At 36.2% G+C, this 27,645-nt stretch overlaps 1 protein-coding gene across 2 annotated transcripts in view; it reads right to left on the reverse strand.

Moving 5' to 3' along the window:
- Nucleotides 1–758: 758 nt before the first annotated feature.
- The window catches only part of reps2 (RALBP1 associated Eps domain containing 2), a 61,018-nt gene continuing 34,131 nt past the window's right edge, over nucleotides 759–27,645 (reverse strand). The window contains exons 5-19 of one of the 2 annotated variants that reach the window (XM_056241252.1): nucleotides 25,487–25,590; nucleotides 23,645–23,783; nucleotides 23,494–23,557; nucleotides 23,232–23,400; nucleotides 23,005–23,061; nucleotides 22,105–22,189; nucleotides 20,577–20,645; nucleotides 18,372–18,420; nucleotides 17,309–17,445; nucleotides 15,187–15,248; nucleotides 14,429–14,518; nucleotides 6,494–6,544; nucleotides 6,163–6,296; nucleotides 5,433–5,538; nucleotides 759–930 (exon numbers count right to left, since the gene is read on the reverse strand). In XM_056241252.1, the coding sequence (XP_056097227.1) occupies nucleotides 862–930; nucleotides 5,433–5,538; nucleotides 6,163–6,296; nucleotides 6,494–6,544; nucleotides 14,429–14,518; nucleotides 15,187–15,248; nucleotides 17,309–17,445; nucleotides 18,372–18,420; nucleotides 20,577–20,645; nucleotides 22,105–22,189; nucleotides 23,005–23,061; nucleotides 23,232–23,400; nucleotides 23,494–23,557; nucleotides 23,645–23,783; nucleotides 25,487–25,590 (1,385 nt within the window). In that variant the 3' untranslated portion in view covers nucleotides 759–861. Of the gene's footprint in view, nucleotides 931–5,432; nucleotides 5,539–6,162; nucleotides 6,297–6,493; nucleotides 6,548–14,428; nucleotides 14,519–15,186; nucleotides 15,249–17,308; nucleotides 17,446–18,371; nucleotides 18,421–20,576; nucleotides 20,646–22,104; nucleotides 22,190–23,004; nucleotides 23,062–23,231; nucleotides 23,401–23,493; nucleotides 23,558–23,644; nucleotides 23,784–25,486; nucleotides 25,591–27,645 lie in introns of both variants that reach the window. The other variant, XM_056241250.1, reaches the window with a different exon arrangement.

The raw sequence follows: 27,645 nt of genomic DNA on the forward strand, positions 1-27,645 counted from the left end.
CAGACCCCCACACACAGACATATATTATTATATATTATACACACACACACACACACATATAATGTAAACAAACTTTTATGGTAGATGCGATTAGTCTAACTAGTCATCTAGATTCTAGATGATCAGGTCATTATTTGTTGTGCTTACTTTACTGATTAAAATGTACTTATTGTCATTAAAAAAAAATCTTTACAGGCTATATTTTATCCATATAAATTACAATATTAGTTATAATAATTAAGTAATCATTATTATATTATTAGTTATTTTATTCGTCTGCTCTTGGGGTGAAATGAGACTCACCCTTATAAGCTTATTCTTGGTGGAACAGGATCCGCTTCAAACATATTCACGTTTATTGAAATTATGGTAACAGAAAATACACACAAAAAAAGTGATTTAAATCATAATCTGACATAATGGTGCAGTAATTGGATAAAACATTAGGAAATCAGATCCATTGCATAAACCATAAATTGATTACCAATTTGCTGGAATGAAGTTGAATACTGAAGCTTTTCCTTTTCATTGGCCTGCAGAACTAACAGTTAGTCGTGTTCGCATGATTCTGCTGGATAAAAACAGGCAGGAACATACAAACACAAACACAAAACCAAAAAAACATCTATAGTTTTTTATAGAACTATAGAACTTGCTAGAACTCTTGGCGCTCTCCTGTGGAGATAAAATGCTTTTGCTGTGGTTCTGACACAGTGTTTGTGGCGTCTTAAAAGTGTTTGGTCACTTAAAGCAAGTCTCCTGTCGCGTGCCTGAATTGTAACTCAGAGTATTAGACAGAACCCAGAGTCCAGCGCACGCACGAGAAGGACAGAGAGCGAGAGAAAGCGAGTGTGTGTCGGGTCAGGTTGACGCCACGGGCCGCAGCAACTCCAGCTGGGATTCCAGAGTGACTCGCTCCCGGTGCACAACCTTACGGAGAGAGAGAGAGAGAGAGAGAGAGAGAGAGAGAGAAGAAGAAGAGGTGAACTAAAAGTGCTCTGATTATTTGAGATAAGCTAAGCCGACTCGATCAAATTAAACTCACTTTCATTTCAACATTTCCTTCAGGCCTGGATGATATCAAATCAAATAAATATATAAAAAGCACTCTTGCGACCTGAAGCCAAAAGTAAGTGATCTGATATAGATTTATCAAATCCAAATCCCCTAAAGCTTGAATTTACATCATTTGAGTGGTTGCTAACCTTATATGAGCAATAGTACCAGTGATGCTTGAGTAAGCACTAACAAGCTGATCCTCAATTGACAGATGTTGGTGAGCACACAGACATGTGTCACATAAGGAATGCCACTGCTAGACAAAGTGACCCGAGGTCATGACCTTCAGATGACATCAGACAGAAAGGATAAAAGCAACTGGTCTGACACTCACAGACACGTTTATTTCGACCTGTCTTCATTTGTCATTAAAGTCCCGAATATCACATATCTTCCAGAACAATACAGACACACACTGTCAAACAGCCTTCAGTTCACGTCATCTGACACCCATCAGGAACATCTTCTCAAATATCTGCACAGGTCTGACTGCTTTTGATTCAGTGTGTCTGATATTCTCCCAGACTTCATGCATTTTCACCATGAAATGTATAGGCACTTCTGGAAATTTCACTGTGCATGCTCATTTCTCACCTTTTTACATTTATATTATTACCTCTGCCATCATATAATGCTTTAAAACACTTATAATTTAATAACATTGTACATATAATTTTTAGCAAATTTCAAAATGAACATCCATTTTCATATTGTACATTTTAAAGTTCTAACGCCTAAATTCACTTGGAGCATTTAAAACAATTGATTTGGCGTTTTATTTTTTATTATTTATAGAATTTAATAAGAATTAATGCAACAATTATATCTTAAAATGCACACGTCCTCATCCATTCACGGTCATCCTATTCTTAGTCTGTACAGCTACACTATACTTTATTTTCTCCAGCCAAATTAAATAAAATGATTAAATTTAGTCAATTATACTTAAATAATATCTAACTGTTATAGCAAAACAAGCTTAGGATGACATTATTTTATTATTTAAAGGGGTCATGAACACAGAAATCAAATTTTTCTTGAGCTTTTGACACATAAGAGGTCATCATACTATAAGAATATCCTGCAAGTTTCAGAACTGAAAACATCCATGTAATGTTACATGCAAAAACAGCTTTTATTGTGACCAAGCCCAGCGAACGACTCGTTGTGGAATGTGTCTATACATGAATATCAGATGATGTCGCCAACGTCTCCTCACTGACGTCACTCACTTCTAAAACTTGTCTGCCGCCATCTTGAGTACCTGATTCGGCAAGATCGATACGGCAGTCGCAACATAAATCTGTAACGTTCGTTATTTTGAATAGAAATCATCGCTCAAAGCATTCATTCACGTCTTCTCCGGTTCATTTGTGTTCAAATACATGCGATATATAGCATCCGCCAGGGCTATTAGTCCAATGGTGCGCATTTTTGGAGAAATAATGATTAATTATCACGTTTGTAAAATATTTCGTCATACAGAATGACATTTCTATTTATTTCCCACTGAATTATGCGATCTGAAGAGCTCAAACAGCGAATGCAGCGAGATCTGTGTCTCCTTTTCCTGATTTGCGTCAAATTATGATCTCAGCGCGCGCTCATTCGCTGTACAGCTGTCAATCATCTTAACGTTACGTGGTTCAACGTGACCATTATCCTGCCTCCTCATTCTGACATCCGTGATAACAAAGCTAAAGTAACATCTCTTCACCTGAAACAAGAAGCTAATAAATGCACGATTTGAAGTATATGTGATTTGTGTGTGATCTTGCGATTGGGGTATTCATACGAAAAAAAGAATGTTTACAGTATGCATGCTAGGTAAGGATAGCCCATAGCTTCGTATACAATGCTAAATATAACATATTTAAAAAAAATAGTTTGACTTGAAACCAATTTAAGCCGCGACCGGAATATGATACAAATACTCGATGGTGTTTTAAAGTGAGTTAAGTAAAAGTGTAATATTAATCAATTAAATTGTGTCATGTAGCTTTATGCTACCTGTTGTGCTAATGCACCTGCTGCAGGAGCTATTCTATTCCATACAATAATTAAGAAAAAAAGAAGTCAAATAATGTTTATTAGTCAAGAATAGTTATTTTGTTGTTTGTTTTCTAACAAGACTTAAGATAATAGGCTTGTCAGTACCATAGACAGTATTCGGTAGGTACTCAAGATGGCGGCAGCCAACTGGAAAAAGAGTGGTTGACGTAAGAGGTCACGTGACTGATATTCATGTATAGATCTTCTGAAGCCTCTGCAGAAGAAAATCATGCCGCCTTCATCATTGCAACTTTGGCCCCGCCCACTGGCGTGTTAGTGAGACGAAGAGAACGAGGAGCGGAGAGCTATCAGTGGATCACTGGACTATATAACATTACCTTCCAAAGGATCCTAATGCTAGGATTGTGGTTATTTATTTTCAATAATGTGTATGTCTCAGTTGAGCATTATTTATTTGTATTCGGTACATTTCACTGTGGATTCTTTGGTAAATCAGTCGCAATTTCGGCGCATGCTTTGCAGACAGACTTTTACGATATGGACTCGACAGTAATGCCACAACATGTAAGTAACTGTGTTAATTCTAATGCCTGGTCTGTGATCAGTGATTTCTGATATGTAATGATTCATGTACAGTCAGAGGTTCTTTGTCTGTGTGTCAGTAAATCAAACCAGTGACTAAACGGTCAACTTCACATTGTTTCTCTTAGTAGGATGAAAATAATCTGTTATTTAAACTGGGATTAATTATATATAGAAAGTGATCAAAGAACGCTCACTTTGCAATCACTGGAGCTGTCAATCAAACAGCACAAGTTTATCTGTGACTCTTGCCAAAACTCCCGTTATAATCAACTAATCTCGTATTTACATTGTGTTTGCACTGTTAGTTATGATGAAAGCATTCGTTAGTGTGCAGAAATTGAGTTGCAATGACAAGATCACTGCGCTCAACATGTCTGTGATCAGCTTACAAGCTCATCACTGCAACCTTTTATGGCACGATCTGCATATAATGCTATAGATCTAAATATAATGCTATAATCAACACTTTTCGCGATTAGTTAACCATTAAAGCTGTAATAGTAAAAACGCGCAAAAAAAATTCACGAGAGTTCCACATGTAATCCTAGCTATTCCATATGCAAAGATGTCAGCCAATCACAGCAGTGGACGATTACATTGAAGTCTCACAGCCAATCACAGCTGTGGACGATTACACTGAAGTCTCACAGCCAATCACAGCAGTGGACAATTACACTGAAGTCTCACAGCCAATCACAGCAGTGGACGATTACACTGAAGTCTCACACAGACACGACCCTTAAACAGAGCGTTCAAATCAGGTCAAAATCAGGGTAGGAAAAATTACTTTTATTTCTAAATTATGATCATTTTTGATGCAAAAATAATACTAACATTATAAGTGCACCCCAGGAAACATTATAAAACAATGCAGTTCATGACCCCTTTAAAATGATATGATTAATTAAATTTATTACATTTAAAATTTACTTTAAAATGTTGTTTTAAATATATATTTACATTTATTCATTTAGCTAAATGAATAAACGTACAAATTAAATAAATAATTCAATTGAAAACAAAAGCAAACACTTTCTAATGTGAGATTCATAGCATAGCGTGCAGTGGTCTGCAGGTTAACCGTTTCCCAGAATGCAGTGCAACCTGATCTGCACATGAGCATTAATGAACAAGAGTCTAGCGTCTTTCACTTTTCATTTCCCTCACTTTCTTTCTGCTCTCACAGTCAGTGGGTAAAATGCATTTCCAAGCACACACACACACACACACACACACACACACACACACACACACACACACACACACACACACACACACACACACACACACACACACACACACACACACACACACACAGCTGCTGCAGGATGCACTATTTTAAAGAAGACAACTGCTTGAGGCCGAGTCTAAGCTTGCATTTTCAGAAAGCCAGACTGTGTGTGTGTGTGTGTGTATGTGTTCATTGAGCGGATCTCTGAATAAATTGAGGACCGCAACTGTAAACCATCTTCAGTCACTCAATAACTCTTGAAGGTAACACAAGCCGTCTGTGTGTGTATATATAAAAGCAGCATGCGCTCGATACGAGACTAGAGATATGTGATCAGTCAGGGTAGGGGTGTCGGAAATAGTATGAGCTGCCAACTAACCTAAAACTAATGTGTGAGCAGACAGCTTCAATCTTCAGATCCTATCATATGAGACTGCTAACATCTTCAGCATCACTGGCCGGCGTTTATTTATTAATGCTTCTTGGAATAAGCATGTGTAAGAACTATTCCTGTACAGTGTGTGTGTGGATCTGGCTGACACACCTTTAGCTGTTGCTGTAGTTCACTGTTGAGACGTGTCAGGACTGCGTTGGTTTCTCGGTTCTTCCTGATGGCCATCTGGATCTCTCTCTTCTGCTTGGGTGGAGGCCTGGAACACAACACGATAATCACGAGCGCTGTCTGCACGTGTGGATGAGCTTTAATGATGTTCAATTCAGGATCCCACTTGTTTAGCGTTTATAAATCACTGATACATGCTGTTTGTTCCCTAATGTTTTGTGTAAGAGGGGTGTTTATTGATATATTCATTTTAGGATTCATATTTAATATTATATAGTTGTATAAATTATTATTTTTGAAGTTTCTAATGTACATATTAGCTTTATATATATATATATATATATATATATACAGTTGTGGCCAGAATTAATGGCACCCCTGGTAAATATGATCAAAAATGGCTGTAAAAAATAAATCTGCATTGTTTATCCTTTTGATCTTTCATTAAAAAAAACAGCAAAAATATAACCTTTCATTGAAGTAAAATAATTGAAAGTGTGTGTGTGTGTGTGTGTGTGTGTGTGTGTGTGGGGGGGGGTCACATTATGAATCACATATAATATCCATTCTTGTATATTTAATATTATTATTGCATTTTTTTCTAATTTATTTGCAATATGTAATCTTTAAACTATAATATGCTGTTGTAAAGATTGCCATTCTTGTTCATTTTTTAGATCAATAAAAATGAATAAAATAAAGATATATGGACCTCTGTGTAGATTTGGTCAATGTGGCAGCAGAGTAGGGCGTGGCCAAGGGGGGCGTGGCACTCAGGCTTTCTGGGTGGAGCTTTCTTCGGACTGGCTTCTGAGGGGCGTGGCCTTGTTGCACCACTGTGGAATCCTGGGAAGTGGTTTAAATGTTTCAGGTAGACTTTGAGAGAAACTTCATCAAACATGCCCTAAACATCAGTACACTGAGGAGCAGTAGAAGATGCATTATGTTCATGGTCTGTGAGCATCTGTGAGATATGGAGCCCTATTTAAGGGTCTCAGATGAGGCGTTAGGTGCTGGTTTAATGGAAAGGGGTCAGGTCTTACCGATTTGGGTGCCAGGTCTTCTGTGCTGAGAGCTCCTGTCACAATGGTCTCCTGCTGTCAGAGGAAGAGGAGTTTGAGATCAGGAGGCTTTCAATGTTAGTTTTCCAAAGCAATTTGTAACATTAACCAAGACAACAGGACGTTTATGAGGATCTGTTATCATGCTGGGCTTCATTCATTCCTTATTTTTTATTTACACTACTGTTCAAAAGGATCGGTAAGATTATGTTTATTTTACACACGCATGCAATTCAATTTGAAATTTTAAGCTTAAATGGAGAGAAGAATAAGAAGATAGATGAAAGTTAATTTATCCACATATACAACAGACTTCCTTAAAGGGCCTCTATTATGCTTTTTTTGAATATGACCTTTCATGCAGAGTGTAATATAGCTGTTTGTGAATGTGAAAGGTCTGCGAAGTTTCAAAGGTCAAAGTGCAGATAAATAGAGTTAGTGTCTCCTAAAAGAAAGAACCGATTCTGAACTGCTGTAACGAGTCGTCAGTAATTCCTGCTACATACCCAAGTAACAATGTAACAAATTCGCTTAATGCCAGTCTATGGTCTTCATTGGCGGCCGGCGAACGACATCTACTTTGACCCTCAAACACTGTAGTTGTAGTGGAGACTGGAAGAGTTTGGTTCGTGTGTCGATATGTTGAGAAGACGCCGTTTTCTGCGAAAGCAAATCCTCTTTACAACGCTTCCAAAGCATGAGGACTCGCGCTGGAATTGATACGGTAAAACCATCGCTACTGTTCGTATCACACGCTGAGGAAGATCCAGAGCTGAAATTCAGATATGGTAATGGCCTTTTCAAACTGACCAATCAGAGCAGAGTAGAACAATCACAACAGCCTGGGCCATCTGACCAATCAGAGCAGAGTAGACCAATCACAACAGCCTGGGCCATCTGACCAATCAGAGCAGAGTAGACCAATCACAACAGCCTGGGCCATCTGACCAATCAGAGCAGAGTAGACCAATCACAACAGACTGGGCCGTCTGACCAATCAGAGCAGAGTAGACCAAATCACAACAGCCTGGGCCGTCTGACCAATCAGAGCAGAGTAGACCAATCACAACAGCCTGGGCCGTCTGACCAATCAGAGCAGAGTAGACCAATCACAACAGACTGGGCCGTCTGACCAATCAGAGCAGAGTAGACCAAATCACAACAGCCTGGGCCGTCTGACCAATCAGAGCAGAGTAGACCAATCACAACAGACTGGGCCGTCTGACCAATCAGAGCAGAGTAGACCAATCACAACAGCCTGGGCCGTCTGACCAATCAGAGCAGAGTAGCTCTCAGAAAGGAGGGGTTTAGAGAGACTGAATCCTTGATTGAACCATTCAGACACTGTGAGACTCCACAAAAAAAAATTAGGAACCTTTAAAATATCATAACAGGGGCATACTAGTCTGCATTTTCCCTTAGTCCTCTCTTTCCAAAAGCTGCAATTTCCGAGTCTCTCACACAGAGGATGTGGGCAAAGAAAAAGTCGAGACGTAGAAGTGAAGGCCGCATTAAATTCTTTAAAGTGAATTACACAGCTCTCCCTCAACGCTGGCTCAGGATACGACACAGTGTGCGTTCATGGATCACTGAGGGCGTAACATCAATCCCGACATTCTCAGCAAACACTCTCTGGCTTACAACATCCCACTTACACTGCTGTATTTCACACAAATGTGACTACTGTTTATTCAATCACGCGTGACTGAAACGTCCATATTTCCACGCTATCGTACTCTGTCAGTGTAGTGTAAACATTCAATCACTTCGTAAGAAAATGCAATACGTTGGCTAAAAAGCCCCCGGCGCCCAGGACTGTGGTCGTTGTGGCACAGGGAATCTGTTCTTTATGGCACAATGAAAAGTAATAGCAGAAACAGGCCAATTGCAAGGCTGTAAATTTGTCTAAAAAGTCATAAATGATTTGATTTGCTGCGACAGGAGTTATTTCACCCAGCTACCCTCGGGACAAAACACAAGAGTTATGACCGCCATACAGCCGCGTGAAGGTAACGGTGCCCATCGCCGCCTATAAAACTCAGAAGGACCATTACATGGGCAAAGGAGTGTTAAATAAAAACAAGTGTTCCTACAAATAGCACAGCGACTTGGACAAGTTGTGACCGGGCCGAACACCTGCCCAGTGTAACCTGCTGTGTGAGAGAAACATCGCTTAGTTAGATAGGGTCAAATATCCTAAACCGGTCAGCTAAAGCTGTTTAGCACATGGATACAGTCATCTGCATTCACAACAGCGCCACCTGTTGTTTGTATAATGTAATGAGCTGTGAATTCATGTCACATGGTAATATTACACAAAATATAAAAGAATAAGCTCACAGAATTATTTCTATTTACCAGAGGATAGCAAAGCTCAAAGAAAAAAAGGTTCCTTTATACCTGCAGATTTATTTTGCAGTTTGTATGTTCTTTTATAATTACTCAATTGATTTTTAAAAAATGTAATATTTAAATAAATAGTTAACTTTTAGGTGACATGATTCATAATTGTTTCTGATAGAGTTTGCTAAGCCAATGACGCAATAGTCCAAAAAGCATACAAATATAAAAGCACAGAACATTTTTAAACAATTTCTAGTTTTAAAAAACGACTTTGTTTAAAATAAAATTATGATTATTATAATTAATAATATAATAAAATAATAATATTACTATTGTTATATAATATAATATAATAAAATAATAATGCTGCTATTATTCTCTCCAAATATTAATTCTATTTTTCCGAAAAAACAAAGAAAGCCAAGTCAAAGAAAGTCAATGGCAGTGAAAGAGTTAAGACAGTTTCGGGTGACTCGACGACAAATGCTAGACTAAAATACTCTTCTCCACTCCTCAAATACATAAAATATTAGCCTTTATATATAGTGTTTATTGAGTAAAGAGACTGTGTGCGGCACTTCATTCAGAGTTATGAGGTTTGATTGACAGTTTGAGGATCCAATGGAGATATGAGGTTCAGTCACAAGCTCTTTTTAATACTTTTCATTGGTTAAATATTTGCGAAACCCACAGACAGACATAAAGGTGAAAAAATGAAAAAATATGGAGAAATTTGTTTTACCATTAGAGTGAAATTATTAATAATAATTAAAAAGAAATATTTATCCTCATCGTAACTGGAGAAATAAATCCAGCCCTGATCCCCCCCTCAAATCGAGCCCTGCGTATAACTATATAAGCTTAATAAGTCAATAAATGATTATAAAATGTTTCTGTAACAGGAACTGAAACAAAGCATGGCTGTTTCTTTAATATCACATCATAATACTGAACACTGCATAAATATACTCCGTCTCTCATTCGTCCGCACTCAGGAGAGATGATGATAATAACACGGTGTGATTCAAGGTCAAACATGAATCTCTTGGTTCCTGCTCAGAGTTTAATTAGGAATGAGCGCTTCCCCCTGAAGGAAACTGACAGATCTGAGATGTAAACGAGTGGAAAGTAAGTGATGGAGGATGTTTTCTGAGACTGTGTTTCCATGACATGTGCCCTGAGCTCTGGATGAAGCTCAAGTGAATAACGAACACCTCAGGGATGCTGTGTTGTCTTTAGATAACAATGGACATAAAAAGAGACAAAGAACAAATCAAATGCAATATGAAATTGAACCCAGATACAATTAATCGGAAGCTGTCAGGTCTAGTCCTAAAACGAGATCCTGTGTCAGTGTTATATATATGACAGGAGAAGTCAACATCTGACAGTAGGTCAGGTCATGTGAGCAAAACAATCATCTTTGCCAGAATTTGGCACTTATAGAAAGGAAAACTTGTCGCGGCGAAAGAAAATTTGCTAGATTTATGGCATCCGTGACAAAGCACCATAAACAACGTCACAGAAATAGCGCTCAACAACCCGAATGCACAAGAGACGCGATTCATAATTGATAGAGTTTGCCAAGCTAATGATACAATACTCATTAAAGCATACAAATACAAAAGCATACAAAAAAATTGAAGGTAAAACATTTTTAAAAACAAGTCCATTATTATATAGATTTTTTAATACCACTTTATTGGGAAAAAATATATATACATAAAATGTAAAAAAAAAAAAAAAAAAAAAAAAAAATCCTTTATTTCCTATTTATATTTATGCTTTCCTATTTATTAATTTGGATTATTTTAAGGAGCAAAAAAGGCATAAAATAAATGAAAGTAAAACAATTCCAAAAACAAGTCCATTGTTGTTTATATTTTTTTTAATCTGTATTTTTTAGTCAATGCTTTTATTCAATACTACTTTATTGGAAATATAATTAAATATTATAATAATATATAAAAAATTAAATAACTATTTATTGCTATTATTCTCTCACAATTGTTTTAAATATATTTTAACGAGTATAAAAAACATCCAAACAATAAAGGTAAAACAATTCCAAAAAGAAGTCCAATATTATTTAGATTTATTTTTATTTAATACATTTTTATGCAATGCTTTTATTCAAAACAACTTTATTGAAAATAAAATAAAAAAATATTTCTTATTTATTACTATTATTCTCACTTTTTTAATGAGTATAAAAAGTATACAAAAAATCATTTTTATTATATTTTATATAATAAATATTATATATATATATATTAAAATATATATTTTATATTTTTATTCATTCAGATTTTATTCAATGCTTTTATTCAATACAACTTTATTGAAAATAAAATAAAAAAATCTTTCTTATTTATTACTATTATTCTCACTTTTTTAATGAGTATAAAAAGCATAAAAAAAATATTTTTTATTATATTTTATATAATAAATATTATATATATATATATATATATTAAAATATATATTTTATATTTTTATTCAGTCAGATTTTATTCAATGCTTTTATTCAATACAACTTTATTGAATATATAAAATAAAATAACAATATTTCCTATTTATTTAAAATGGATTTATTTTAAGGAGTATAAAAAGCATACAAAAAAATAATGGTCAAACAATTCCAAATTCCCATCATAAACTTTTAAAACACTAATAATATTACTATGATGCCTCAAAAATGCAGAATAGCGACTTTCTAGGTTCTGAAAGCGTACTTGTCAGATGTGCCTGATTAAGACACTGTGTTTCTCTGTCCAATAATGACCTCAGAAAGCCATAACTCACACAACTATGACAAATGAATTTCACGCAGTGATCACATTCCCCCTCACCGCTTTACAGAAGCCAAAAGTTAAAAGCGTGAAGGGGTAAAAAGGCCATAAAGATGAAGGAACGCTTGCGGTCCGAGATGGTTAAAGCTCTCTGGAGGCTTCAGGGGAGTTATGAGGATTTGATCAAGCCAGAATCCCTTCATATAGAGTCTGCGCTCATATCTTCATATCTTATACGAGTATTAGCTTTCATAGACAGGGCTTGAGCACAGATATTTGCAGGTGCCTGTGCTGTCAAAACAGTGTGTGTGTGTGTGTAATGTAAGCTGAGGTTGTGTAACGCTGATGAGTGTGTGTGTTTTCATTGGGCTCCTGTGGCTTTATACTCTTATTAAACTGTGGGAAACTGCCGTCTCTTCCCAGCCTGCAGCCACAGAAACATGAGAAGACACACATCAGCGAGTGTGTGTGGACAGAACGGGTGAACGTGTTCACACACACTGAAAAGAGGAAGTGCAGACTTTTCAAAGAGGACACGTAATTAATAACTGAGAAAGAAACGATGACAGACAGCAGGAAGACTGTGTGTGCAGAATTTCACTGAGGATATATTCATTTCAATGAACCAATTTATGTGATTAAAAAGGCAGATTTGAGTTCGTAGAACGAACAAATATATAAAAAATGAGTTACATATATATTCTTTAGACAGCTCCATATACAGCTGCGCAACTGATACTTTGATGCTTCAAAACGTTCATAAAGAGATCGTAAAACTAATCCATATGAATTGAGCGGTTTAGTCCAACATTTTCTGAAGAGACTCAATCGCTTTATATCATTGAAGATTGAAGAGATTATTCAAATTTAAACATTGATCAGCGAACATAAACAGAAGCTCAACCGAACCTGCTTGACACGCGAGAACGAACCTCATTGGTTCTGGCTGAAGGTCAAATATTCTGCCTAACTAGAGCTGCACGATTCATTGAAATCAAATCAAAATCAAGTTTTGGCTTATTGCGATTTATGAAATTGTATCTGATCTGTGATCAGTAGTAAACGCTGCTCCATCTGAAAGCACTGCGAGTTTGAGTCGCTTATAACGTTCATTTGAAAAAGCAACACACGTCAAACATCTTCCCAAACTTGCAATGTGAAGCGTTTATAAACCTGTTGTCCAACAAACATTTAATAACATGTTTTTACTCACTTCATATCGTCAGGCAAGTGTTTCAAATGGCCTTTTGTGAGCTGATGTGGCTTCTTATAGAATGAGGCGGACAGTATATTGTTTTATAGTAAGTCTCTTCAGAAAATGTTGACTAAACCATTTAATTCATATGGATTAGTTTTATAATCTCTTTATAAACTTTTTGAATCAAGCATGAAAGTGTCTCATTGAGGGACAGAAATCTTTATTTGTGTTTCGAAATTGAATAAAAGTCTTACGGGCTTGGAACGACATTAGGGTGAGTAAATAATGACAGAATTTAAATTTTTGGGTGAACTATCCCTTTAACTAACGTTAACATATGGAAACTTACTGTAAAGTGTCACCAAAATTATGTAAATGTCCTCATTCTTACTGTACACTATGGAAGCTTGTTTCCGCCACAGAATGAAAAATAAAAAAGGTAATTGCGACTTTTTATCTCACAATTCTGACTTTTTTTCTCACAATTGCGTTTACATCTCGCAATTCTGACTTTATTTCTCAGAATTGCGAGATATAAATTCAGAATTGCGTGATATAAAATCGCAATTGCGTGTTATAAAGTCAGAATTGCGAGATATAAAGTCAGAATTTATTGATATAAAGTCGCAATTGCAGGTTATAAAGTCAGAATTGCGTGATATAAAGTCGGAATTGCGTGATATAAAGTCGGAATTGCGTGTTATAAAGTCAGAATTGCGAGATATAAAGTCAGAATTGCGAGATATAAAGTCAGAATTGCGTGATATAAAGTCGGAATTGCGTGATATAAAGTCGGAATTGCGTGATATAAAGTCGAAATTGCGTGATATAAAGTCGAAATTGCGTGTTATAAAGTCAGAATTGCGAGATATAAAGTCAGAATTGCGAGATATAAAGTCAGAATTGCGTGATATAAAGTCAGAATTGCGTGATATAAAGTCGGAATTGCGTGATATAAAGTCGGAATTGCGTGATATAAAGTCGAAATTGCGTGATATAAAGTCGAAATTGCGTGTTATAAAGTCAGAATTGCGAGATATAAAGTCAGAATTGCGTGATATAAAGTTGAAATTGCGTGTTGTAAAGTCAGAATTGTGAGATATAAACTATTCTGAGGGGAAAAAAGACTAACTTTTTTTTTCTCGCAATTGCGACTTTATTTCTCATAATTGCGACGTTATTTCTCAGAATTGCGACTTTATTTCTCAGAATTGCGACTTTATATCTCGCAATTGCGACTTTATTTCTCACAATTCTGACTTCATATCTCGCAATTGTGAGATAAAAAGTCGCAATTATTTTTTATTTATTTTTTATTCAGTGGCGGAAACAAGCTTCAATAGTACACAGTTCATTTACTATTGTATGAATACAAAATGAATGTTCTAAAAAAATAAAATTAACTTGATTCCAGTCCCGCCCTACATTATTTCCTGCTGGATATTCTGTTTCAGTCAGAACTATGTCACATCAGAAGTTAAATGTTGGTTTATGTTGCTCAAATGTCAGTTCAGTGATTCTCACATCTGAGGTTAACAAATTGTGTGTTTTTAATAGAGAGGATCAATGTGAACGTCTACTCACCTCCTCACTAAACTTGCTGAAATCTGCAAAGTTTGGCTGATGAACGGCCTTCTGGGAACTCTTCTCTGAGCCAGGCATGAAGCTGAAGATCTGAGACATTGAATTAGGACACAAGTTATTATACAACACAGAATAGTAAAGTACAAAAGACAATTAAATATTTTAAAGCAAACTAAAAGGTAGGTATCCAATCACTGAAACAGATATACAATCTGATTAAATGAGCCATGTTTAAAACCATAGTAAAACAGCTGATATAAACTGCACATCAGTTAAATTCTACATCAATGCACCAAAGTTGCTATAAAATAGACCATCTTTGACCAGCAAAAAAATCAGTCAATTGGTTTGTGGAACACGGAAGCTGGTCAAACATCTAATGACAAGCTAGAAACCAGTTACCATGTTTTAAAGGGGCAGTATGTAGAATTCAGAAACGCTTGTTATTAGTGACACTGGTGGCCGTTAAGTGAACTGCAGGCAGAAACAACTGTGCTCTAAAGCGGCTATATGTAAGAATATTCATGTATGCAATCTGTTTTCTATTGCCAACAGCTTTTAACGAAACTTAAAAAACGACACCTACCCCCACTTCCTAGGTTGTCTGCTTTTTAAGTGTCGTTAAAAGCTGTTGGCAATAAAAAACAGATTGCATACATGAAAATTCTTACATATAGCCCCTTTAGAGCACAGATCCCATCTTAAACTGGATTTGCAATCAGCAAATACGTGAAATGAGGAGATGCTGTGGAGTTCACCTGCGTCGCTGGGGGTCGTGGAGGAAGAGCTGGAGGAGGAGGCAACCACACACTTTTACCACCTGAGACAGGAACAACATATTCAGAAACACTTCACGGCCAAGCTGAAACTGCTGCTACTGTACTGATGTTCTTTTTCAGGACAAATATTCTGCACAACAATATTTAAATAAAACAATTAAATGAATATAAATGACTTCACAGCCAGTACTGTGTGTACTGCAATCATCTATTGCTTTCGCACCAATTTTCGCAGTAAAATATTGAGAAGTAATCACAAGAAAACAAGGTGTCAGTAAGATTGTTTGGTTTATTTTGATGGTCCCTTTAACACATTCTGCAACTACATGTCTACTAACTCTCATTAGAGTGTTAGTAGACTGGCAGGGTCAGGGTTAGAATAAGTTGCCATGTAGTTTCAGAGTTACTTATAGTCAGCAGAGTGTCTGTTTAAGGAGCATCACAATAAAGAGTTAGCATATATTAAGCAGACAATCTACTAATACTCTACTGAGAGTTAGTTGACATGTAGTTGCAACGTTACTTCTAGTAAGTAGAATGTTCAAAAGGGACCATCAAAATAAAGTGTTACCGTTTTTTTTTATTTTTAAGAAATTAAAAATATTTATTGTGCAAGCATTCAATTAATCAAAACTAACAGTAAAGACATAATGTTTTTTAAAGATTTCTATCTAAAATAAAGGCTGTTTATAAAAAAAAAAATCCTGAAGAAAATGCATCACTGTTTTCAACATTGATAATAATCAGAAATGTTTCTTGAGCAGCAAATCATCCTCAGAATGATTTCTGAAGGATCATGTGACTCTGAAGACTGGAGTAATGATGATGAAAATTCACCTTAGATCACAGGAATAAACTATATTTGACAATATATTCACATAGAAAACAGTTATTTTAAATTGTAATAATTTTTCACAGTATTTTTTTTTAAACTATATTTTCAAGCAAATAAATGCAGCCTTGATGAGTATAAAAGTCTTTACTTAATCTTATTGACCCCAAACCTTTGAACAGTAGTGTGTGTGTGTGTGTGTGTGTGTGTGTGTGTGTGTGTGTGTGTGTGTGTGTGTGTGTGTGTGTAAGAACACACACACACACACATATATATATATATATATATATATATATATATATATATATACATAGAACATTTTGGAAGCTACAGTGAGTTCAATGTACTAAAAATCAAGACTAGGTAATTTTTGTAATTGTTTGCATGCCATGAAAACTCACTGAGCATTTAAAGAATGATGAGAATTCAGCATTGCACTCTGTTTATAGATTTAGTGCAAAAATGATTTATGGAAATTTTACTCCTTGAAACATTTAGTTGGCTCAGACAGCGGTTTAATAGCACTGGATTCCGGATGTGTGTTCATGTGTCTCTGTTCACATGTGAACACATTTGAGTCATTCAGAGCTTGTAACAAACCTCTCAACATTTAGTAACATTGTCTTTCAAGATAGAAAAAATAGAAAAGAACCACCGCTCATTCGTCAAAAATAGTCTTGTAGAGAGCTGCTACATGAAATCATCATGGAAAATTGTTAAAAATACAGCAGCCGCACACTCAAACACTGTGCAAGATCAATTTAATTGTGCGGCTGCTGTATTTTTACAAGTAACATTATCTTTAAAATGATTAAGACCGACTCAGAATTTTCTTAACTTCTGGGGTTTTTCACAACTGGGGCCAGAACTTGATCTAAAAACTACAAGCACATAGACTTGTTTTTCAAGCAGATACGTTTCTTGTCAACGCTCTTCTCAAGCATTGGTATGGCAGTGCATTACTCTCACTGTGTAAACCTGCAGCTTCATACATTTAAAGAATAAACTTTCAATATATTCTCAGTCAATCCTGTTACAACATCTGCAAAAAACAGCAGTGAAAGAATCCACAAAACTAAAGGTGCTTCGACGTCTAATGTGCCAACACAACCCTAGAACGTGCCAATACCGCATCGACACAGTCAAATGTTTACTTTTATTACATTCATTTGAATTTATCTCAACGTCTGTACTTTATATTCTCAGTATATGAAAGTCTGTGTGTGTATACAGTTGAAAGACGTGAGGAATGTCGGGATGGGTGTGAACCTTGACTGCTCTGTTGGAAGAGCTTGTTGAGGTCGAGAGAGGAGGCGCGGGAGTGAGTCTTCTGGGGTCGAGGAGGAGGAGTGGGCGGCTCCTCCACCTTCTTCATGGCATCATCTATAGACGTGCTGGAATATGACCTGGGGGTAACACACACACACACACACACACACACACACACACACGGACACACACACGGAGACACACACGGAGACACACACGGAGACACACACACACACACACACAACTTGAGCTTGTTATAAATATCATAACCTAACTCTAACCCACAGACTAACCTTAAAAGAAAACTTTTCATTTTTTACAAACGAGAATGTCCCCTAAAGGGGATTTTGGAAGATTTTGTCAGGTTTAGCTCACTTCAAATTGAATAATTAATAAATGGAATAATTCATTATAATAATAATAATAATGTCTTAATACATTTAAACAAACCCCGAAGCCTGTGTTTTTATATATACAGAATCAAATGTATACCCTAATTAATAATTCATAAATTATATATGCACTACTGTTCAAAAGTTTGAGGTCAGTATGATTTTTTTTTTAATGTTTCTGAAAGAAGTCTCTAATGCGGCTGTTTTTATTTGATCAAAAGTACAGTACAATCAGTAATATTGTGAAATATTATTACAATTTAAAATAACAGTTTTCTATGTGAATATATTTTAAACTGTAATTTATTCCTGTGATCAAAGCTGAATTTTCAGCATCATTACTCCAGTCTTCAGTGTCACATGATCCTTCAGAAATCACTCTAATATGATTTGATGCTCAGGAAACATTTCTGATTATTATTAATGTTGAAAACAGTTGTGCTGCTTCATATTTTAGTGAAAACAGTGTTACATTTATTTTCAGGATTCTGTGATGAACAGAAAGTTTCAAAGAACAGCAGTTATTTCAAATAGAAATCGTTTGTAACATTATAAGGGTCTTTGCAGTCAATTTTGATCAATTTAATGCATCCTTACTAAATAAAAGTGTTTATTAAAAAAAATTGACCCCAAAACTTTTGAACAGTAGTGTAACGGTAGTGAGTTTTTACCTGGGTCGTGTTCTTGACTTCATATTCGCGTCAAGCTCTTGTGGAGAATCTGTAAAATATTTGTATGTTAATTACACAGTGATACAGTAAAAGTATTATTTCTGCATTAAACCCCTAAAGTAAAAGCATATTTATTTCATTTAAAAAAACAAACAAAAGCATTCTGTTCAGAAACAAAATAAAAGTATTATTTTATTTACCCGTCATCTACAAGAAAACCTAAAGTTATAAGACGTTCCTGAGCTGAACTGCTCTCTCACATCTCAACAGAAACACTGAATCGTAACAATAAAACATCAAACACACTCGATACTATCCAAACAATCCCATCTGAACACCTCAAACAGGCCTGTCTCCTATCCCATCATGCACTGCGGCATTGACGAAGACTCTCTCTTTTCTACCAACACTAGGGGAAAAAGCATTTCATAAAAACCATCTTGGAAGCAAAGTGCAGGTCAACATCGCATTCAAACCCAAGTAATAAAGCAGGGAGAGTGCGGGATTATTTGTGAACGCCCAGGGATCTGGGCACTTCAATAAATATAAGCCGTTATGGGATCAGAGCAGACTGCATGAAATATCAGCACAAAAGGTCAGCGCTGTGGATATAACAGGATTTGTGTCCACACCCAGAGGCGCTGAGGGGTTATACTCCATAACATCACACCCATCAGCAGAGAAAATAACAAACAGGCCTCCGCTATACAGCTTCATCTCAAGACAATACGAGCGGGTTAAATCTCATCATGAGGAATATTCTGTCAGTATTATTTACTCATGTTGCTGCAAAATTACAAACAGAAAAAGAAGATGTTTTGCAGAGTGTTCATGCTGCTCTTTTCCATACAAAGAACATGAATGGACACTATTGAGCTAAAAAAACTTTTTAGGTTTAGGGTTTGTTTAAAGCTGCAGTCCGCAGTTTTTCCTCTTTGTCGTCATCTCATCTCTGTTCGAAATCTGCAATTGCAGTTATTTGCGGAATTATCAACTTTACGTGAGTTGTGCCTCGGCACGGCACAGCGCGGATGAACACAATGATTTGAGCAGCTGTCAGTCGCGCCGGTGTGGATACTGGCATTCGCAATCACAGATTCTGCTTTTTGCAAGTATGACCGACATAAGAATTTTCACCGGAAAATGTAATCTGAACAAGTAACATCCACGTTTGTTCTGACCAACTAAGGGGAAAAAAAGCATTGCAGTAAATCGCGCTGATTAAATCTAACGATCGCTTATCATATCACGTCAAACCGTGCAAATTATACTTTGTTCTCAAATTGTTAATGTTCAACATCAGCATTGCATGACTACATTTAATGCCCTTCTGATATGTATCCTTGTTTTTCCATAGGCCGGTTGCAGTCTCTTTTTTTCTGTAGCCACTCCGAAGTTTTTTGCATTTTACAGCGGGTGAATCTGTTGTCACTGGTGATTGTCGTTTGAACCTTTCTGGATCCGCCATCCAATTGATAAGTTTAATTATATCAAGTGCTGTGAGAAAAGGCTATAAATCTCCACCTCCAGCATCCTCACACACAATATAGCCTACTAGCCGAGACTCATTCTTTATGTGTACAGATGTGTGTGTACAGATGTGATGTAATGACGCAAACACATGCAAGAATTTGGAAATCCACCAGTACCACTGGAGTTAAAAACATTATTACAAGCATTTTGAATCGAGCTAAGGCAAGTTTTGAACACTGGCTGGTTATGTACTTGCTCAAATTTATTTTGGATTATTTTTAACACAAAAAAGTTACGGACTGCAGCTTTAAATAATATAATAAATATAACATAAGTATTTATTTATTTATTTTAATTATAATAATACATTTGTTAATAAAATGTAAACACATTTTGAACAGATTATTAGGGTTTAAATATAATAATAATAATAATAATACATTTATTTTACATATATACATTCATTTATAATACAAAATACAACATAACATTTTAATCTTGAGGTCATCACAGATTTTTCATGCGGCTCTTTTCCATACAATGGAAATGAAAAGGAATGAACTCTCTTGAGCTAAAAAAAAAAAAGGATGAGTAAATGATGACAGAATTGTAATCTTTTGCCTGCACTTTTTCCTCTAGTGTACACAGACAGTAAAGCTCAGGTAAATTAGAGGCTTTGGTTGATCTGGTGTGGGTCAGGGGTGTGTGCTGCGCCTCAGGACAGTGAGTCACCTGGTTTTAAAGTGCTGACACGCTGGATTGGCTTTTCATGCAGGTCTGGAATTCTCTTTGGGCTGAATTCTGCGGACACAGCAATAAAAAAAGCACAATAAGAGCAGTGAAATAGGAACATCTGCATGAGAATATTAATGAGTTTACATGGCATTTGCCCTCTTAAGTGTGGAAGAGTGGTCCCAAAAATATTTGCACACTGAAGACACTGAAGAAATGGCATTGCATTAGATAATTAAATATATCAAAGCAAGTGGCATTCACTTTAAAAAAAAAACTTAATTTAACTTTTTCCCAGCCAAACACAGAATTTTCTGTGTTTTACTGTTATACGCTAGGGGGCGCTCTTACACATCTTTTGAAAGAGTACTGAATCTCCTGATAAAAACACATTCGAAGAAGATGCAGAAACAAGCGATCTCATATGTAATCATATGCATATGTAATATAACGCGATCACCAACATTATAAATCAAATTAAAGCATATAAATCAAAACTGCCTAATGTTACTGAATGATATGTCGACCCAGGATGAGTTACAAGACTGTGCAAGCATTAGTGGTGTTGATGGACTCGATCTACTCCATCTGTGTTTAGATCATCCTTCTGAAAGTAGTCTATGAAAAAAACCACACGATTTTCTCAGATTTTTGCTCAAAATGTTGCCTTTTTTTATGAAACTTACCCATATTCAAGTGTTGATAAAAAAGAATGCATGAAACGAGAATAAAACAGATTTTCTTTTTGTTTAAAAGCAGAGGTTCTGTTCCTTCTTTTGATGTATTGCATGTTCAGATATTCATTCAACAAAATAATATGAAGTTTTTGTGAAAATGATCAAAAACGCTGGTGGTGGCGGGCAACTTTTTTTTTTTAAATGCTGGCGAGGAAAGAGTTAAGTTTGACACTTAAATGTACACTATGCAACTTCTTTGTTCAAAATTAACAAAATTGAAATGAGTCAATAAATCATCAATTTTGGGGTTTTGTCTTACCCTGATTCACTACGGTAAACGTATTATAAGTGTTTATATTTTAGACCTGTCGGGATGGTTTTCGATTGTAGATTGTGTACATGCGCCACTCGCCTGTGTGTGTGTCTCGTCAGATGAGGGATTTAAAATGTTGTAAAAGCGACGCGGAGATGATGGTGTTTTTATTACTCAACATGCGAGTAAGGTGTTTTAGCGACCAGATAAATTGCCATATGTGGCTCTCTAACTAAAGTGAATTGTAAAGCATTATCTATTTTGAGGCGTCATTATGGTTGTTGTAGCGCTGTGCTGGAATTTATTTTCAAGAAAGTACCGCGTCTATTAATGAGTGAGCTTGAGATCCTTTCCATCTAAACTGGTTATCTCTCTTAAGCCTAGTAGTGAATGTTTTATAAGCAGTGGGATAAACATATCCATCCACACAGTGGCTTAAATGTCCAAATACTTTTTGGGCCACCGTTTAAAACACATTTCTTTTTTTTCCCCTTTAATCCTGTTCATGATTATTGAGGTCTGTCTCTGAAGTCATTACCCGGTTTCCTGCTTTCATCTCTCGTGTCCTGTTTAGCGGTCACACCTGGTCTAGAGGTCACCTGAAGGCCAGCAGAACACATTTCCTGTTTGGGAAAATGAAATGCCAGCACAAAATGACTGATATGAGCACATGTAGAGGTTTACTCGTTTATAAGGGGCGGACAAGTTGGATTTTTGTCTTTTCGAGATCTCATATAAGACTCATTAGCACCCTCTGCCTTCAGCCAAACACACATGCCTAGAGAGAGAGAGAGAGAGTTATAGAACTACTTATATCTTCTTTTATTATTCTTCTTCTTAAATTAACGTATACTTGTTCTATATGGAAGCTATAAATGCAACTAACTAACTAAATATTCTCATCACAATAAACCAGCGATGATATTGTTAGCTAAAATTAAAACTATAAACACTGTTTTCATTTATTGAAATACAGTAGAAATAAAATACGTACAAAAAAACAAGAAATGTTAAATCGGCAACTAACGGTTTTAAAATATTTAGAAGTTAAAGTACTAAAATTATTAAAAGTAAAATAGAAATAAATGAACACTAAATAGAAATTTTGAAGAAAAAAACAAAAACTTAAATAAATAATAAAAAAGTAGCTAATTAAAAATATTAATAAATACTATCATAGTATATAATAAAATGTTTTTTTTAGCAATAAACTAAAAAAAAAGCGTATTTATTTATCCAACCATCAATGGCATCTCTCTTGTGACTGTTCTTGTAATTTATTTTGATGCGTTGGCGATATTGTGTGTCGATCATCATGACAATTTTGATATTAAAAACCACAAAAGAGAGACAGAAGGAAAAAGACAGAGGAAAGGACAGAACGAAATGTGCAGAACATGGTGATCTTGGCATACATGTTAAATGAAGTTCTTCTTACCGGTGGATTGGCTCCAGGCCTCATATTGTCATCAAAGACAATGAGAGGTTGAGTCGCCTGTAAAAGAACCACATTTAGAGCTCAGTTCAAACTTGTCAATCTGAAACTTGCTCACATCTCATGGTTGCATCATACAACATAATACTGGATGAGAAACCCTAAACAGTTGAAACTAAACACTTCAGGTGCAAACACTGTAGGCGTGTTGCGAGTTTTAGATTGCGTACCTCAGATGGTGGCGCTGTAACCACACCTGGTTCCACAAATCCCGGTCTCAGCGTGGCGGGGAGAGTTTCAGGAAGGAGGAAACCATTTTTCCGGGCCACAATCAGATGGAAGGCGGTGCAGAACTCTGGGAAAGTGAGAGCGCCGTCCTTGTCAACATCGCTCAGCTCCCTGAAGGACATTGAACAAAAATGATTGGTTTTTCCACATGTGTAAAGAGACCGTTCATGACATGTTTCAGTAGAACTGAGGTTTGGTCGTCACCATATATGCGACAGCTCTGGAATCGGAAGCTTCGACTTGGTGAAGAAGTGTTTTGCAACAGTTCCTGAAAGGAAAATCAATGCAAAGTTCAAACTGTCCAGGTAAGATCATGAATGTAACAGTATGAGGAGTGTTTGTGGAGCTCTCTTACCCACGATGAGAGCGCTGAGGTCAGGCTGGAGACTCCTGAACTGGATGGTGTAATATTCCCGCTGCTCCTCGGTGATCCTCCAGGGGTCGTCGGAGTAATCCACCTCTGCTCTCTCCACCAGACGCTCCACAGAGCCAACCTGAACCACACGAAAACATCAAGATGTCAAGTGGATGAAAGATTTTACAATTACATAGTACATATGCCTTTCATTACTTCTGAATGTTTTATGTGATATAAAAATGAATAAAAATGCAAATACTTTTTAAAAGTCATTTGCAATCCTTGTATGGCAGAATGTAATTAATTACAATAAAAGCTCAACGGTTTTTTAATATCACACCTTCAATGGTACTAATATTAATGATAATATCTTTCTATTATTTCTTAGAGATGAAGTGTTTAGTTTTTTTAACATATCTTACTATTACAAACTTAATGCATAAATAAGATATTTATAGTTTGATATCACCTGAAATAAATAAATATAAATATTAAAACAATTAATTCATCTTAATTTTTGTCACAGACAGACAGACAGACAGACAGACAGACAGACAGACAGACAGACAGACAGACAGACAGATAGATAGATAGATAGATAGATAGATAGATAGATAGATAGATAGATAGATAGATAGAATGATGGATTGATGGATAGATGGGTAGATAGATAGACAGACAGACAGACAGACAGACAGACAGACAGACAGACAGACAGACAGACAGACAGACAGACAGACAGATAGATAGATAGATAGATAGATAGATAGATAGATAGATAGATAGATAGATAGATAGATAGATAGATAGATAGATAGATAGATAGATAGATAGACAGACAGACAGACAGACAGACAGACAGACAGACAGACAGACAGACAGACAGACAGACAGACAGACAGACAGACAGACAGACAGACAGACAGACAGACAGACAGACAGACAGACAGACAGACAGACAGACAGACAGACAGACAGATAGATAGATAGATAGATAGATAGATAGATAGACAGACAGACAGACAGACAGACAGACAGACAGACAGACAGACAGACAGACAGACAGACAGACAGACAGACAGATAGATAGATAGATAGAATGATGGATTGATGGATAGATGGGTAGATAGACAGACAGACAGACAGACAGACAGACAGACAGATAGATAGATAGATAGATAGATAGATAGATAGATAGATAGATAGATAGATAGATAGATAGATAGATAGATAGATAGATAGATAGATAGATAGATAGATAGATAGATAGATAGAATGATGGATTGATGGATAGATGGGTAGATAAATTTAGATAAATTAGTTGGTTACTTAAAGTAAAAATGCATTTTAAATCCATGTTTAATGACAGAAAAGAAAAAGGCCCACTGCACACTACTGTAGCGTGAAAACATTTATTAAAATGATGTGTTAACATATTAATGTGTCAGTCAATTGATATTCATCAAGCATCATGGAATTATGAAATGCTTAAAAAAGACCACATGATTAAAATGTTACAATAAATACTAATTGATTTTCCAAGCGAAAGTAGCGTGTGGGATTTTTTCCATTTTCCCCTTCATATTTTTTGGACATCTTACACTTATGCATGTAATTATTCGGGATGTGATGATTATTTATCTATTGTTTGTAAGCATGTCTATCCAAATACGGGACCTGTTGGGTAATGCATGTGCTCTGGCGTGCTATTACTGATATTCAAGCAAAAAATATAATTTTAAATGTCATGATGTCTGTCCTTATATAACACTGACACCCAGAGTTCTGCTCGATTGTCCAATCGGATGCAAGAACGAGGAGTTGTGAGGAAATGCTCACGCGTGTAATGACAGGCTGCTCCGGCTGAGGCTTGAGAGAATAATGACTGGGAGAGGAGTTTTCCTGAGGAACACTGGGACGAGACGGCACTTTCCCGTCATACGCTGTGAACGAAAACCAAAAGATGAAAGAGTGAATGTTTCAAGGTCAAGACAGACAAAAGTTGATAGCTTTTCCATTACTGTGATCAATGCTTTTGGCATGTAAACATTTGACAGCACTGTAAATGATGACTGAGAGAAATGGCATTAAACACTATCAGCAGATGCTAGCGAGATAAAGACGCCCGTTTCAGACTCGACTGACACCGAACAAGAGTGAACATTTTAAAGAAGACTTAATGGAATAATAAATGGGGGAAAATGAAAGAAAAAAAGTGATTAATTACTGAACGAGCATGAATTATTCGGAAGGAGGTCATTGATTACCATGATCTTTGATATGACTGTAATCTGAAAGAATAAAAGAGGCCTGACTGCACTTTGATCTGGTGAATGTTCTTTACATCTGAAGCCCTTCCAGAACCTCGTGTCTTTTATGTGTAGATTTTAAATAAAGTATTAATGGCCTCTGCTGACTAATGAAGAAAGCTGATCCACATTCAATAACGCTGACGTTTCTCTGTTCATGGCCGGAGTTAACACTGAGATAAAAAACACTTTCCTGTCGCAGCGGTATCCATTCACTGCGTTTATCCCTCACTGAGAGCATCTACACTTAATATTCACAATTATTTGCTTTTGTGGAGATTATTGAATATCTGTTTATTTGAACACAAAAATACTGCATGCTTAATAAACACAATCAGATGATAAACAATGATATAATAATAGAATGATAGACGGACGGACGGACGGATGGATGGATAGATAGATAGACAGACAGATAGATAGACAGACAGATAGACATATAGACAGACAGACAGACAGATAGACATATAGACAGATAGACAGACAGATAGATAGATAGACAGATAGATAGATAGACAGACAGACAGACAGATAGACAGACAGATTGATAGATATACAGACAGACAGATATATAAACAGACAGACAGACAGATAGATATATAAACAGACAGACAGACAGAGAGATAGATAGATAGATAGATAGATAGATAGATAGATAGATAGATAGATAGATAGATAGATAGATAGATAGATAGATAGATAGATAGATAGATAGATAGATAGATAGATAGATAGATAGATAGATAGATAGATAGATAGATAGATAGATAGATAGACAGACAGACAGACAGACAGACAGACAGACAGACAGACAGATAGACAGACAGACAGACAGACAGACAGACAGACAGACAGACAGACAGACAGACAGATGCACTACCTTCTACTGTGCTGGAGGGGGCGCTATTGTATGTGTAATTATGGCAATCTGTCCTTATTTTGTATATAAATTAATAATCTATTGCATAATTTGCCATTTTGGCTCAAATTATAATCGATTATAACAGACCATCTCATAATTTTTGGTAACATGCAAAAATGTGGGGGGGGGGTTTTCGCTTTCCAACAAATGGATAAGAAAGTTACAGTGCAAAGGTGCTTCACTATTTTTTATTTTTTTATTTAGAGTGCAAATGTCCAAGAGGGACAACTATCACTAAATGAAACACACTAAGCGCATGTTATTAAATGAAGCATACCACTGTGGTTATATGCAGGCTCAATGCATTTTCTCAGGAAAGAGCATGAGAGTGTCTGCTTCATCAGAATGGCGAGTGTGTTGTGCTGACTGTTGGCGGGCTGAAGGACTTGTGACTCAACAGGTGTGTGATTAAACGAGTGAGATATCAATACGCCACAGGAGAGCAACAATTAGACAACTGCTTTCTGAGGGCTCAAGGCTGAACGCTCACAAACACACACACAGCTGTCTGACAACCACGGTCACAGTGTGTGAAACACGCCGGATGTGTGATATGTGCTTGTGTTATCTAATAACAGCATCACGGTATGTGTGAGTGTGGAAAAATCTGCTCTCACTTTTCCATTGGGATTGTTGGGAAAAAGAACATCATCAGGATCTTTGCTGGGAAAATTCCTTGATACAGCATTTAAGATGAGCATTCGTCCTGAGTATTTACTGATGCAAAATGATCATCTAGAAGTCAAAATTGTATAATAATTAATTTT

Source organism: Rhinichthys klamathensis, unplaced genomic scaffold (assembly GCF_029890125.1).
Source record: "Rhinichthys klamathensis goyatoka isolate OS25496 unplaced genomic scaffold, OSU_Roscu_1.1 h1tg000635l_1, whole genome shotgun sequence".
NCBI lineage: Eukaryota > Metazoa > Chordata > Actinopteri > Cypriniformes > Leuciscidae > Rhinichthys > Rhinichthys klamathensis.